This window comes from Suricata suricatta, chromosome 2, assembly GCF_006229205.1.
Source record: "Suricata suricatta isolate VVHF042 chromosome 2, meerkat_22Aug2017_6uvM2_HiC, whole genome shotgun sequence".
Classification (NCBI taxonomy): domain Eukaryota; kingdom Metazoa; phylum Chordata; class Mammalia; order Carnivora; family Herpestidae; genus Suricata; species Suricata suricatta.
The window spans coordinates 147,174,742-147,189,501 of record NC_043701.1 but is presented as its reverse complement, the minus strand read 5'-3'; the positions used below and the strand labels follow the sequence as shown (position 1 = coordinate 147,189,501).

At 44.7% G+C, this 14,760-nt stretch overlaps 1 protein-coding gene across 12 annotated transcripts in view; it reads right to left on the bottom strand.

Annotated features, from left to right (window-relative positions):
• Positions 1-14,760, bottom strand: part of WDFY4 (WDFY family member 4) — a 274,355-nt gene that overhangs the window by 193,003 nt on the left and 66,592 nt on the right. For all 12 annotated transcript variants that reach the window (XR_003905611.1, XM_029932110.1, XM_029932111.1 and 9 more), the window contains one exon: positions 12,067-12,160. Coding sequence is in view for 11 of the 12 variants with exons in the window: in XM_029932110.1 (XP_029787970.1) it covers positions 12,067-12,160 (94 nt within the window). In the remaining variant the exon portion in view is untranslated. The remainder of the gene's footprint in view (positions 1-12,066; positions 12,161-14,760) is intronic.

Here is a 14,760-nt window from a genome sequence, read left to right as displayed (position 1 = left end):
GCGTAAACTGGTAGAGGCAATGTGTACCCCAAAGGGGACCAGAGGCAGAAGGTAGAAATGCCAAAACTCACCTGCCCTAAATAATTCCATCACTTTTGCTTTAAGGAGCTCCTCCACATGGAAATCTGCCCAACCTCCTTAAGTCCCTTCCCCCAGACCTTTCTTCTGCAATTTTCAGTGTCTCTCCCTGCATCCCACAGGGCTGGCGCCTCTGCCTTCCCTCTTCTCCATTCCTCTTGGAACTAAAAGGAAGCCTCCACCCCCTTGCCTTGAAGTTTCCTTCTCCCAGAACCTAGATTATTTGGTATCTGCAGTCTTTTAACTTGGGGTGAGAGTTGGGGAGACAGTCTGTATGAAGCAAGAGGTAAAATAACCTCACACTGTATTATTAATAAGAATTAAAAAGAAATGTCTACAATCGCCAGTTTTATTACCAGCACTTCACTTATTGCTTCAGGGAGTTTTGGATTTCTTTTGTTTTTGTTGTGTGCTTTTTTCTTCTTTATCTACCAGAGAAAAGGTACGTAAACTCCAAACATGCAAAAGAAAGAAGGAAGGAAGGAAGGAAGGAAGGAAGGAAGGAAGGAAGGAAGGAGGGAGGGAGGGAGGGAGGGAGGGAGGGAGGGAGGGAAGGAAGGAAGGAAGGAAGGAAGGAAGGAAGGAAGGAAGGAAGGAAGGAAGGAAGGAAGAAAGAAAGAAAGAAAGAAAGAAAAAACAAAGAAAAACACGGAAGTTTTCAAAAGGGAGAAATGCTGATCTTGTCTAATGAGGCCACAAGTTTACTCCAAAATTGCTCAATACCCCATAATGGAGGAGGGAAAATTGATCGTCCTCATTATCACTGCAGCTCTGTCAATACCAATATTGCCTTGTTTTGAATAAAATGTGCTGGTTTTTTCAATGTTGGTTCCAGTAAAAATGGGGTTTTAGTGAAAATATGAGCAGTAGCAGGAAGCCAGTCTGGTTTCTCCCCCTCCAAATGGATTGATTTTCCGAACGCATATTATCTCCAATGCAGGCTAGGGGACGGTGGTTCAATTAGGACTCCATGGTGAGTGTGCAGGGTCACCAGGCTGGCCGGCAGGCTGGACCCGCAAGGCAAATTATCACAGAGCGATTTGCGGGACAGCCTTTAGGAGTTTTTTACTTTATCCACTTAACAGTCAACCCTTCAAGTCTATCCTTATCCAGCTGCTGTTTGTTCTTTATCTCTCCCCCCCACCTCTTTCTCTCCTAGTCCAGATTAATAAGGTGTCAGAGCTCAGTGAGGATTCGGTCCTAGTGAGTGGGGTTCCTCCAAGGGTTTGGGCCATCAGTCTATGGTGAGTCCTGATGTAGATGCAAAAACCATCAGATGGCCACATGCGCTTCCACTGGACGCTTGAAAGAACAGGGAGTTCTACTGAACTGTTCCAACTGGGATTGGTTGCTTATTCCAATTTGGTTGAAATGTTCTTTGATGGGTTTCATTTGACAAGTGGTTAAGGTTATCTTTACTTACTTACAATTATATGTGTATAAACTTGCCCTTTTGCCATAGTCCCCATCAGCCTGATAGACTCGTTTGTAGTGTCCCTATGGCCTTATGGGTGTGGGAGTTTGTGATCTGGGTTTATGTGTAAGAGGTCCACTCCCACCAAATCAGTAGAACCCATGTCTGAAGGCACTTTCCCATTGATGCGCTTGAACAGATTTGCAACTAAGACCTAAATGCATATGGGTGCCTCCGCCCAACCTTCTACTTCTTTCACAAATTACATGCATGTGATGGTCAATGCTGCCTGGTAACAGAAGCCCAGGATTTTCTATTTATAAGGTATTTGTCTCTTTACTTTATCTTCCCTTTTGGTCCGCTCTGTCTCCAGCCCTGGTATAGTCTCTCCCTTGGCCAAACGGGCACGCCATTTTTGACTGACACCCAAAGCTGGGAATGCCCTTCCCAACCCCATCCCTTTGCTGTGCTCCTACTTATTATTCAAGAGACAATTCACATATTCTCTCATCTAAGAAATATTTTCTGATTTTCCCAAATAGCACTGTCCATACTTCAATCATAAATACTACACTCTGGGGCACCTGGATGTGTCAGTCACTTAAGCGTCCAACTTCAGCTCATGATGTCAGCTTGTCAGTTTGAGCCCTGAGTCAGGCTCTGTGCTGGCAGCTCAGAGCCTGGAGCCTGCTTTGAATTCTATATATCTCTCTCTCTCTGTCCCTACCTCGCTCATGTCTCTCTCTGTCTCTGTCTCTGTCTCTCTCTCTCTCTCTCTCTCAAAAATAAATTTAAAATTTTTAAATAAATAAATGCTACACTCTGACAGCTCTCTTAGTAGATAGATAGATAGATAGATAGATAGATAGATAGATAGATAGACAGATAAATAGATCGATAGATAGCTCTCCTTCTACCACCCCATCTCCACCACACTGCAAACTGCTACCTGAGATAATGATTGCCCTTGCACCTGTCTCTGCCTCAAATGCAACAGCTGCCCAGTAAGTGCAAGCACAAAGGCTCAAGCTGTTCTAGAACATAGGAGGTGCACCTAACCCAGAGGGCTAAGAGTGGTCACAAAAGATGATGTGCCAACTAAGTGTTAAAACACAATGAAGTGAGAGCGAGGGCAGCAGAGAAAATGGTCTTTCTTAGAGAGGCAACAGCATGTGCAAAGATCCAGGGGTGAAAGTGAACATGGCCTTTCAGGGAAAGGCTGGCGATCATGGGCGGGGCTGACTCATCCCCAGCACCCAATGCCCTCCCCTGTGATGAGTCTGTGGTCAGCCGTGAGAACACCACCAGGGAATCCAGCCTGTACACATCCATCCAGGAGGCTGCCTCACAGCCTGGAGCCTGAACCATCTGTGGAGAGTTGCCATCACCCTGGACACACATGCCCTCACCGCATGATAGTTGGATCAGGTGAGCAGCGGAGCCCAGTGTAGGGCTGTAGGAGGCTCAACACCACCCTCGAGACAGGCCCCTTCCTGCCAATGGCCAGGCCTTCTTTGCAGGCTTCCTCCCCCACCGAGAAAAGGAGGCATAAACTTACCCGAGCATCTCTGGGCTTTAGCCAAAGTAAAGTGTTGACACAACTTTGTTGAGAGATATATTTTTTGTAGCATACAGTAAATATTTCAATTATATTTTATTTTATTAATAGTTTTTTGTCAAATTGGTTTCCATATAATACCTAGTGCTCTTCCCCACAAGCGCCCTCCTCCATCACCACCACCTTAAAGCAGATTTTCTATTGTTGCTAACGGATTACCATCCCCGTTTGTCTGGAGGAGCTTCCTGGGACAAGACTGTAGAGTGCACAGTCTCTTGTAGAGAAGAGGGATCGATTCACAAGCAAACTGTGGCCCAAGGCCTGGCGTGTCGTTTCTGACCTTCCAGATAGACATTCATTCACCCTCCATCACCTTCTAGACACAGGGCAACAACATCTACCCACAGCTAGGGTGAACTTGGACTAGTTCCTTATTTTCCCTAGGCCTTAGTTTCTTAGCTTTAAAATGAGAATAATGAAAACACATACCTCCCTAGTATGTTGTTTGTGGGAGTCGACAGAAACACTTCCTGTGAAAGTGCTTTTTCTTATAAAATGCAGGTGTTTTCAGGATATTAACCCTTCTTAGTTGTGGTCTTCTCCTCTAATAGTGGTAGGATTCCTTCCAACCGAGTATCTGGTTTACACAGCCACTGTGCGTCAAACCAGCTCAGTACAAGAGCAAGAGTACACACCTACCACGTTCACAGGCTCTGTGGCTAGTGATGGAAGCTGAGGTCACTGCCTACTCACTATCTAGAGGCTCACCCTTCTAAGTGCTTTCATATACTGGCTCGTTTAATCCTCAAACACCATGAGCTACTTGCTATTATTACCCCATTTTACAGAAGAGGGAACTGAGGCCAAGGAGACTGTGGCTTGCTGAGATTACATGATGGAAGGACAGGAATCCAAACCAGAAGATCTGCTGCAGGGGCCACTTTATCACTGCAATCGCTGCCTCTTAAGCCCTCAGGTATTGAAGCTTACAGAGCACTGGCTAGCTCTGGGTTTTCAAGGCAAAACCACTTGACACTGATGACTCCATAGGTTGGGCAGTGGGTGCCTACCTACCTATCCCATCCTGTCCTAGGCCAGCCTCTCAAAACTTAAGGAAAAAACTAAGGGCTCATGGCTCTGCCCCACACTGGGATCATCTGAATTTAGTAAGTGGTACACAGTAATTTGACCATTTCTGCCCTCTGGAGAAGCCAGGTGGGAGTCTCACATATATGTACCCTACCAACAGCTGCATTTCTGGGTCACTTGGAATCCCCAGTACAGATTAGCTCATCACCTCCATGGCTGCCTGGCCAGTCTGGGCAAGTTTGTCCTTTTATTAAGCCCAAATAATTTGCTGCCTGACTAACTGGTCTCTGTGTGTGCATGCTACTGTTCTACCACCAACTGACCAACAAGTATTTGTCCAGCTCTCCATTTCCCCAATGTCTGTTCTCTCTAAGCTACCCACCCTGGGATCTGTTCACTATCTGTTCACTTAGTCACTTGCATGACTAAGGAGGTTTGCCATCCTGGCTTCTCACCTCTGGACAGACAGAGATGTAGCACGTTAAGGGGTCGTGGGACTACCACCTCCCTCAAACTGGGCACTATAATTCCATAAATGTAGCAGGAAGTAGAACTCATTACAGCAGTACCCTCACCCCACTTGGGACAATTACTGACCTTGCACTAATCCCCCTAGGACTCCTTCACATAGTCTGTTCCTTCCCCCACCCAGTGGATATGTGCTTTGAGACATGAGCACAGGCTTGATCATCTCTGCTGAATTTTGAGCCAATGGGATTCTGATCCATTCCTCAGGCTGATAGAAACCGTTCACAGCCCTGTTTTGTCACCCCTGTGGTAACTCCTCCTCCCAGCTTTATGCCATCCACCCTTCGAGTTTCACCCAGGTGGTAGATCAAATACAAAACAGGCTGAAGAGAGGACTCGGCCTTTTGATTCCTGAGTAGACTGTAACATGCAGCTCAACACCAATTCTCTGTTATTAATTTAACAATAGTAAAATGCCAGTTGTAAATATACCTAAAATGTATTATCTTATATTTACTCTTTCCAAATTTCTTATATGCCAGGACTCAGAGTCCTAGGAATACAGACTGCCAAAGCTAGAAGGGAAGGGCGTGGGGGTACAATGGAGCCAGTGTCTGATGAGCAGATACTGTGTGCCAGGTACTATGCCAAGTACTTTACAACTACACTCTCCACTACTTTTCTCAATGGGGAAATATAATAAGGGGACACTGAGACTCAGTTTCCTAAGGTCACATAGCTAAGAGTGTCATAACTGGCATAGGCCAGGTCTTACTCCAAAGCCTATGATTCTAACAGTGTCATGCATTCATGATAAGGAAGGGAATTTAGATCTCATCAGGGTCCTAAGTTGATGGCATATAAAAGTGATTTATTTGGTGGGCACAGTCTGGCTTTCTTCCTGTTTTATTTTCCCCAAGTTAAGAGAAGGTACCTTTAGGCAGGACAAGGACCCCTCCCTATAGCCACAGGCCACAGCACTTCCTATTATTTAAACCTAATTTTACCTCCTTGGTCCCAAGACATTAAGTTTGCAACCCCTGTGATCTAGGCCAGATCTGAGTAGCTGAAACTGAGTGTGGAGACAGGAAGTAGCCTGCATCGGTCATGGAACTAATGATGGTAAAAGGGACTAGACGCAAGGCCACCTGATAATTGGGCCAGAGGTCTTCCCATCCAACTGTAACTTCTACTCCATCATTCTACACTCATTGTGTCTTGCTTTCGATCCTCTGTGTCATCATATGAGATGATGTCTATTTGTTCTATTTAAGAGGTTACCCTAAAAAGTAAACTGGACTTTGACCAGGATTGAGATTTTTCTCACTTAGAAGCAATGGAAATCCAGGGGGACAGGGTTTCAGTATGAAAGCGCATAGGTTGCCTAAAATTCAACATATTTGGAATTTCTAATGTGTCATAACTTAACAAAATGAGACTCCTACTTTACCCATTTCCTTGTTGGAGGAAATGGCTCTTTTAAAATAGCCTGCCCTTAAACAATGCTACCCAGGGCTATTAATGCTGTCAATACTTTAGTTATTTGACACCCATGTGATTAGTTCAAAGTGTCTGAAATGCAGGCTAATTCCAGAAAATGGCACCCTTTTCCAAATTAAGGTACAAGGAATTGAAAGACAAATGCAGCCCTGAGCCTGCTCTTTGTTCTGTCCCATTAGACTGCACAGGACGTTTCTGTGGCAGTAAAATCGAACACACCCAACAGTGACTTGCGGTGCTGACTGACTGTAGACCACAGTCTCTCTAATACCCAGGTCTGAACGTGTTGTTGCTTTTCAACAACCTCCAATGGTTATCACGTCCACATAGGAAAGGCCGCTTAGCACAGAGGCAGGAGGTCCAAGAGCCAGCATCACAGACATCTGCCACCTAGCAACCATGTTAAATCTGTCACTCAGTTTCTACAAGTTTCAAGTCCTCATGGACAAAGTGGGAATGGCGATGTCCACCTTGCAGGGGTATTATAACGATTAAATGATAAAATGCTTGTAGAGTTTCTGACAACAGTAGTTCCACCATGTAGCAAGCGTTTTCCATGCTGCGGTGTATGTTATGTTCTGCTCACTCATGCATTGCTTCATGTCATCTTTAACAGTAATGCCGCAAGGAAGATATTACTATCCCTCACACTACAGCAAAGAAAGTTAAGGTCACAGAGGTTAAGTCATTTCCCATAGCTGCGTGACTGTTAAGTGGCAGAGCTGAGATCTGAAACCCTGCTGTCTTGGGATGAGCACTGGGTGTTGTATAGAAACCAATTTGACAATAAATTATATTTTAAAAATTAATAATAATAAAATAAATAAAAATAAATGAAATGAGATCCTGCTGTCTTCAGAGTTTGAAATCTACTCTCATATAGTAGGTTTCCCTAAGGATTGTGGTGCAGCTGGCGGTGATGGTGATGATGATGATGATGATAATGATGGATGGTAACCCAATAAAGTTCAATTCTCTTAGCCTGGTGTTCAGGGCCCTTCATGGTGTGGCTTTGACTGACTTTTGCAGCCCCATGTACTGCCTTTCTAACCACATGGTCTATCCTGGTCCAGCTGAACTACTCAAAGTCCCCAAATAGACATCTTCATGTATACCTCTATCTATGGATCAGCTTCTCCTCTTCCCTCCCTCCTCTACCTGATCTGGCATGGGCAGGTCTTGGCTTTAAAACCTGGCTCTAGGCTCCAACCATGTCCCCAACTCTCTGTGGCTCTCCCCCACCTCTGTCCCAAGGTTATAGTCCTCAGGGTGTGGTCTTGGTGTCTTCTACACTCCTCTTCCCAGCCACCCTCGACCCAGACTGTGAGCTCCTGTGACATTCGTCTGAATCCTCAGCAGCATCTAGAAGGTGCTGAGTAACCAGTCACAGCCACACGTGCACTCCATCGGTTGCTCCATCACAGTCTGCGTTCCGCCTCTGTGACACTGGATCTGGCTTCCCTCCCTGAGTTACACTTATGAGCACAAGTAAATACCCCCCACTAGGAACTAAAAAAGGCAGTCCTGATGGAGGCAGAGTGATGCTGGGAACCAGAGCGCCCTCAGGACCGGGCAGAGTTCTGACCCACAGCCACGTCCCTATAGCAAGACCCCTGTGGCTGTTGAGCAGCTAGAAAGGGAAAATGTCTTCTTTCCCATTCACTGCTTCTTTCTGAGGCCAATGCAGCTCCCAGAGAACTGAGCTGGACTCCATGTCTGCCTTGTGCTTAGGACACAACAGTCACAGTTGAATTCCTCCAGTCCAATTTTAATACTGGTGATGACACAGGAGGCCAAAAAAAAAAAAAAAAAAAAAAACCAACCACAAAACCCAGCTGGATTAGCTTTCCAAAAGCAGCTCATGGTGCTAGCATTCTGGAGGATGGGGGGAAAGACACCTCTTGGTTGTGAGCAAAACAAATTTTTGTGGCCATAATTAGAAATAAATCAGATGCTCTATATGTGTCGTTATTTAAGTGATCACCCCTGAAAAGACATGTGTGCCTTGGAAAGCCGTCAGTTTCTCACCCACGAGGTAGAAAGAGCATCTGAGGAAGGGGCATCTATGAGTGTAATGCTGGGAAGCACAGGCCCACCTAAAGGGAGAGGAGGGAACTCACATTCCATCTTCTTAGTAACACTGCCATCTACTGCACCTTCCTGCACCAAAGATGCAGTCCGGCAGGCCTTTCCATTCCAGCATTTTCCTGTGTGGTCTCATTTCTCATTCTGTTTACTATTCTATTGATTGTTATGAGATTTCCCAACCCCTCTCCCCCTTCAGAAATTAATTACTGTAATTATTCAACTTTTAATAGCTGCTGATTTGGCATCTGCAGCAAATATTTGAGGAAACGCACCATTGCATTTCATTTGCATGTTTGAGACAGTGAGGGAGAAGCAGACCTTTCCTTAAATTACTTATTGTGACTTGAATAGAGAAAAAGAACCCTAACATGGAATTCTCATTTACATACGTAATACTTTCGATTGCCATCACAGAGGAGTAGAGTTCCATTCCATACGTTAAGGTGACAACTCACAGGGTGGATCTAGAAGTCAAGTTTATCCACACAGTTTCCACGCACTAGGAGATGAGAGACAGGCCACTTTCTGCTCTGTATCACGTGATCGCTGTGGTGGAGTTTTGCACAACGCATCCACCACAACCCCTTGACTGCTAAGGCCACTCAAACCACTGGCTTGGTTGTTCTCATTGCAAGTCCATTGCATGGTTGGAAATATAGCTAAAGAAGTCAGACATTCTCACAATGAAGGAAAAATGTACAAGGCCAAGAATGCATGATCCTACATTCTGCAACAAAAGTTTCAAAGGGTGAGAGACCCATTCATCAAGCCCTTCTTGCCTTGGGTACTGGGAGTGAGTTCCAGACTTCTCACCAGCCCCATGACCACAGAACTTTCTTGATCCTCAAGCACTTACAAAATGGGGAGATTCTAGAGTACTGGAATGAGCTGTTATGAATATTGATGAAGTAACACTCCTAGCACAGTGGTAGCCCTGAGTGTGTATTTGTTTCCTAAATGTTCCAGGCAGGCCAATCTTGAATGCCAAGGTAAAGGAAGTAAAGTCTCACACTTGAGACAACTAAATGGCTAGAAGACATTTAAAGAATTAGAGGACATTCTATTTAGGGGTCAAACATTTTTACCTACTAGTTATTGCTTAAAGCAAGTAGGCCTGGGTCGTAAAAGACGAACCCCAACAACTCCCTCTGTCCTATATACACTTGTGATCCCTCACATCAGGTGGGGAGGTATATGGCCTTTCCCACCGAGTCTAAGCTGAACCTATGACTGACTTTCACCAGTAGACCAATGCTGTGGAAGCCAGGCTGCCTTGTTCAAGGTCTAAGCCTTTGGAAGGACTGGTAGCTTCTGCTTTTGTGCCTGTGGGAACTCTGAGCTACCATATGACCGGTTGGAGGATCCATCTGGAAGGACACAGGTAGAGGCCAGATGGAGAAGGCTCCACAGAGAACCCAGGGTCTTATGAACAGGTCACTCCAAGGCCCCAGACATGTGATGCAGCCGAGAAGCCCCCTGCCACTGGAGCCAGCCTTGCATGGCACCAGCGGTGTGAGTAAAAAAGACATCTTCAATGTTCGATCCCACCCAACACCACGTGGCACAGAGAGGAGATGTCCCTGCCATGTCCGTCTAAATTCCTACCCGACAGGTACTGTGAGAAAGAATGACATAGTTTGTTAACTTGGCAGCAGTTTGTGACACACCAACAGTTAACAAAAGAAACAATGAGATCCATTTTATCCCAGCCTGCTGCTTTTCCATAAATGTTGAAAATATAAAGTGCATTTCATTTCACTATGACACGTTTCTCTATTCATTGGTTTGATATTCTTTTCATTGTCACTGTTCAGCGAAGGAATGAGAACCAGAACAAAGATTCCAGTTACAAAGGGACATAGAGACATGGAACCGAGTCAGCCCCCCTCCTTTTTTTAAAAAACTCTGTATCAAATACTACAGAACTGCCTTAGTGAAAACAGTTCCCTTACGTACACATCAAGGCTTTTGCTCCCTGATTCTACTTCTCTCACTGATTTTGGAGGACTTAAAATATTTTACCAGGTCATTGACATTTGCAGGTTGTGATTAAGAATGCCACTAGTTGGGGCACCTGGGTGGCTCAGTCAGTTAAGCCTCTGACTTCGGCTCAGGTCATGATCTCAGGTTTGTGGGTTCGAGCCCTGTGTTGGGCTCTGTGCTGACAGTTCAGAGCCTGGAACCTGATTCCGATTCTGTGTCTCCCTCTCTCTCTTCCCCTCCCCACTCGTGCTCTGTCTCTGTCCCAAAAATAAATAAAAAACATTTAAAAAATTAAAAATAAAAAGAGTGCCACTAGTTGCCATTTCTTCCTAGAACATATCACTTCCTTTTTAAGTCCTGGACAAAGCAGAGCTGGGCCTGCACCCCCTGCCCCGCATTCCTCCTATGGAAGCCAGTGCTGTGCAGGGAAGAGACTGGAAGGCCTGCTGCCAGATAAGACCACATTGAATACCAGGTCCACCAACTGGGAATCCTTCAAAGTCATTTAAATTGTCTGAGCCTCTGTTTCCCCACTGGTGAAAACGGAAACAATAATACTCCCGACAAAACTGCTGTGAGGACAAATGAGCCGTGAAAGGGTCCGGCACCACGCCTGGTTGCTCCGTTCAACTCATTTCCTCCCATCTGCTGCTAATCGAAGTGTGAATTCCCCAGGTCTTCCTCGACTCTTCCAGTTTCTTCCTCAGAAGTTCTACAGTACTTACTCTCCAAATGGAGCGTACTTATTCAAGAATTGTCTTGTTCTGTTGCTCAATCCTTTCACCCTGCAATATATCGGGCCCTTTGTTCTTACAGGACAGGAACTTGAAGGTTGCCTTCGATTTCCTCTTCCTGCTCCCTGGACCCATTCACCTCGGAGCCCTGTAATTCCATCTCTCCTCTTGCTTCACGCTTACCCAGACACCACCTGACCTGTGCCATCACCAGTGTGGTACTGCAGACATGGCCCTCTAACTGCTGTCCCCATTCCCAGGCCATTTCCTGTGCAACAACCAGAGACAATTTTGATACAAAACCTAAGAGAGTCACCATCCACTCATCTGAGAGATGCTCCTTGCTGCCCTCAAGACAGAACTCCATGCTTACACAAGTCTCCAGTCTTCCTCTGCCTGCCCCATCTGGCACATCCCCACTCTCCCCCTTTGCTCCCACTCCAACTGCCTGCAGCAGACTCCTTCCCGCCTGGTTAATTGTTACTCATCTTTCAGGGCTCGGCTTGAATGTCACCATCTAGGAGATGGCTTCCCTGACCTCTACCCTTTCCTCTAAATTAGATTGAATTAGGCCTTCCCCCCTGCCTCCATTCCCATTATTCTTTCTCAGCATCTTGTTTTTCCCCTTATTATCACTTGCCACAATTTGTAATTGTATATCTATTCGTGAGCTTGTGTATTTAGCCTGTCTGCACTGGTACCACTTCGTGGTCCCCACCATGGACGCAGGATCCATGGAACGTGTCCTTCTTGTTAGCCTGGCATGTTCTACACAGAGCACCAAGCCAGGATCACGGCCAGCATCCACAGGGTGGATGAACAGATGGGAAGCAAAGGACTTCTGACCCCACCAGTGCCCAGCTCTTGCCTCATGAAGGCTGAATCATTTCAACTTATTTTTGTTCAGCTGTTGTTTTTAGAAGGTCACTTTACCAGCAGAAATGACATGTTTTAAATGGCCTTGGAAGGGTGAGAAGAACCCAATTAAAGGTCGCAGGCATACTGAACCTCCCTTGAAAAAGGTGCTTTGCAAGGATGGCTCTGCTAATGCAGGGTATTGAGGGCAAAAGCAGAAAAGAAAACAGTCCAGCTAGAAGGAGCTTAAATGATCAGTGATGTAAAAAAGACAAATAGGTGAGTTTATCAACAAATACCTGGGGGTGGTCTTCATGGTACAATCGAGGCAGCAGTCTCACCATGATGCACAGGACCCCAGGGTGTATGATCACAGCGTCCCCTTCATCCATCCTGCAGAGAGAGGGGGCACAGGGTATCAGATTTGAGTTTTCCTGTGTCTTTTGCTGTTCACAAGCCTTTCTGAATTTTTCTAAGACAGGCCATAAAACACACCACGAATTATCTATATGACTTTGAAAAAATTAATCTGAGCTAAATTTTTCCCAACTATACAGTGAAACTCACAAAGTGGAGCACCTCTGTCCTCAGAGAAACATAGAATAATGCTTTTGTGCACCAGGACAGTGGCTGACTCATAGTCGATACTCAACACATGTTAGTTGCTTGTCCTTTCGCCTTCTCGCCAGACATGTAGGAGATGGAGTTGCTCTCATTTTATGTTCAACCCACACATACAAGGGCTTCTGGACCCCTTCAAGTTGGTGTAAGCATGCTCTACTCTGTCCTACCCACTGAATGCAACTCAAAACTCACAGAGGACACATGAGCAGCTCTCTGATGACTCTGAAAAATAAATGGTAGCAGAGAGGAAAACCAAACCCAAAGCACCATACAACTGGCATTTTGAATTTCCTGGGGCTTCTCCCTCCAGCGTTCATTGGTCTGGGCTCATAGGGACACTGAAAACAGACATGGGCACCATGTGTGGACAAGGAAAAGCACCAAGAAAAGGTCTCTGTGTCTGTCTGGTCTGAGGAAGAGGAAAGGAGGCTACTACAGATCATAGAACATGGAAGAGAACCTCCGAGATTTCCTTCATTGGGTTTCCTCATTCTTTCCCAGCCAGCCTTCAGGCAACCCCACAGCAATAGCAGTGGCCAGGCAGGTGCCTGAAATTCTGGGGGAAGACAGTCCTCTCTAACCAAAATAACTATGGTTCCAAGAATGTAGGCAAAATCCCCGTTGCTCTTGTCTCTCTTTTTCCTTTCCTGCTTGGACCCAGAAATAGATGCAGTGTTAGGAAGTACGTGAAAGGGCAGGGAAATTAGCTTCAGCTTCCTAGACAGAGGAGAAGGAAGGGGCCTCTGGGAGCCATGAAGTGTTGGGGAGATGATGAAGAAGAGGAGATGAAAGAAACATCAGATGATGTATCAACCTCTGTGCTTAACTCTGAACTGTGCGTGTGTGGATCTGACCCTAAACCACATTCCAAAGGCTTCAAGAACTGAACTCAGGGGTAAACTACCCCATACTGGCTACTTCATGGGGCAAATAGAGGATAGATCAAATCACACTGCCAAGTCTGCGAAACCAAACTAATACTGGAAACATTGTCCACAGAAGGTAAGTCAGAACTTGCAGACTGAACTTAACCCAGTTGATTGCCTGCTAATACAAAATAATCAACATTCTCCAGAAGATGTGAACAGGAGCTAGAGTGCATAACATTCAAAATGTCCCAGACATGATTACTTAGCATCGAACAAACCAGAGAAATCTCAATATCTCACACAGAAAAAGATCATCAATAGATGATAAGTTTGAGATGATATAGATGTTGGAATTGTCAGACAAAATCCTTAAATCAGCTGTTAGTAACCGCACTGTAAGGAGTAGGTGAATACTATTGAAACAAATGAAAAGGTAGAAAGTCTCAGTCAAGAAATTGAAGCAATAAGAGAGTCCAATGGAAACTTAAGAGTTGAAAATACAATAATGAATTTAAAAATCTCACTAAATGAGAATAAAAGAATAAGATGAAAGAGGCAAGAGCCCATGAATTTAAAGACAGATCAATAAAAATTGCCCAATGTGAACAACAAAAAAGAAAAAGATTTTTTTTAATGCAAGAAAGCCTCAAAGTCACATGTAATAATACAGAAGGATCTAACACCTGTTGTAGGAGTTCCAGAAGAATAGAAGAGTGTAGTGCAAAAACAAAAAGTTCAAGAAAGTTTTAGCCATTGTTTCTTTAAATCTAGTGAAATACATACCCTTAAAGATTTAAGAAGCTAAACAAAATCAACAAAAGAATCTGTGTCCAGGAACATCACAGTCAAACTACTAAACTCTAAAGACAATAAAAAAAATCTTGAAAGCAGCCAGAGGAAAAAACCACATCATATACAGGGGAAAGACCTGTGGGTTTTCTCATGAGAAATCAGAAACTTAAGAAACAATCATTTTTTTTTTATTTTTTATGCTTTTTTTTAAATTTATTTTTGAGAGACAGAGAGAGGCAGTGCGAGCAGGGGAGAGCCAAGAGAGAGGGAGATATAGAATCTGAAGGAAGCTCCAGGCTCTATGCTAGCTGTCAGCTCAGAGTCCGACATGGGGCTCAAACCCAGGAACCGTGAGATCGTGACCTGAGCCGAAGCCAGAAGCTTAACCGACTGAGCCACCCAAGCACCCCAAGAAACAATAGTTTTAAAGTATTGAAAAGAAATACACATAATTCCATATCCAGGAAAAAGTCTTTCAGAAATAAAGGCAAAAGAAATATGCTCCCCAATGAAGGAAAACAAAAAATAATTTCTTGTCATGAGATTTTCTCAAAAAACAATACTGTACAGAAATCAGTTGCATTCCTATACACCAAAAATGAAGCAGCCGAAAGAGAAATTAAGAAACTGGTCCCATTCACGATTGCAAGAAAAACCATCAAATACCTAGGAATAAACCTAACCAAGGATGTAAAAGACCTATATGAT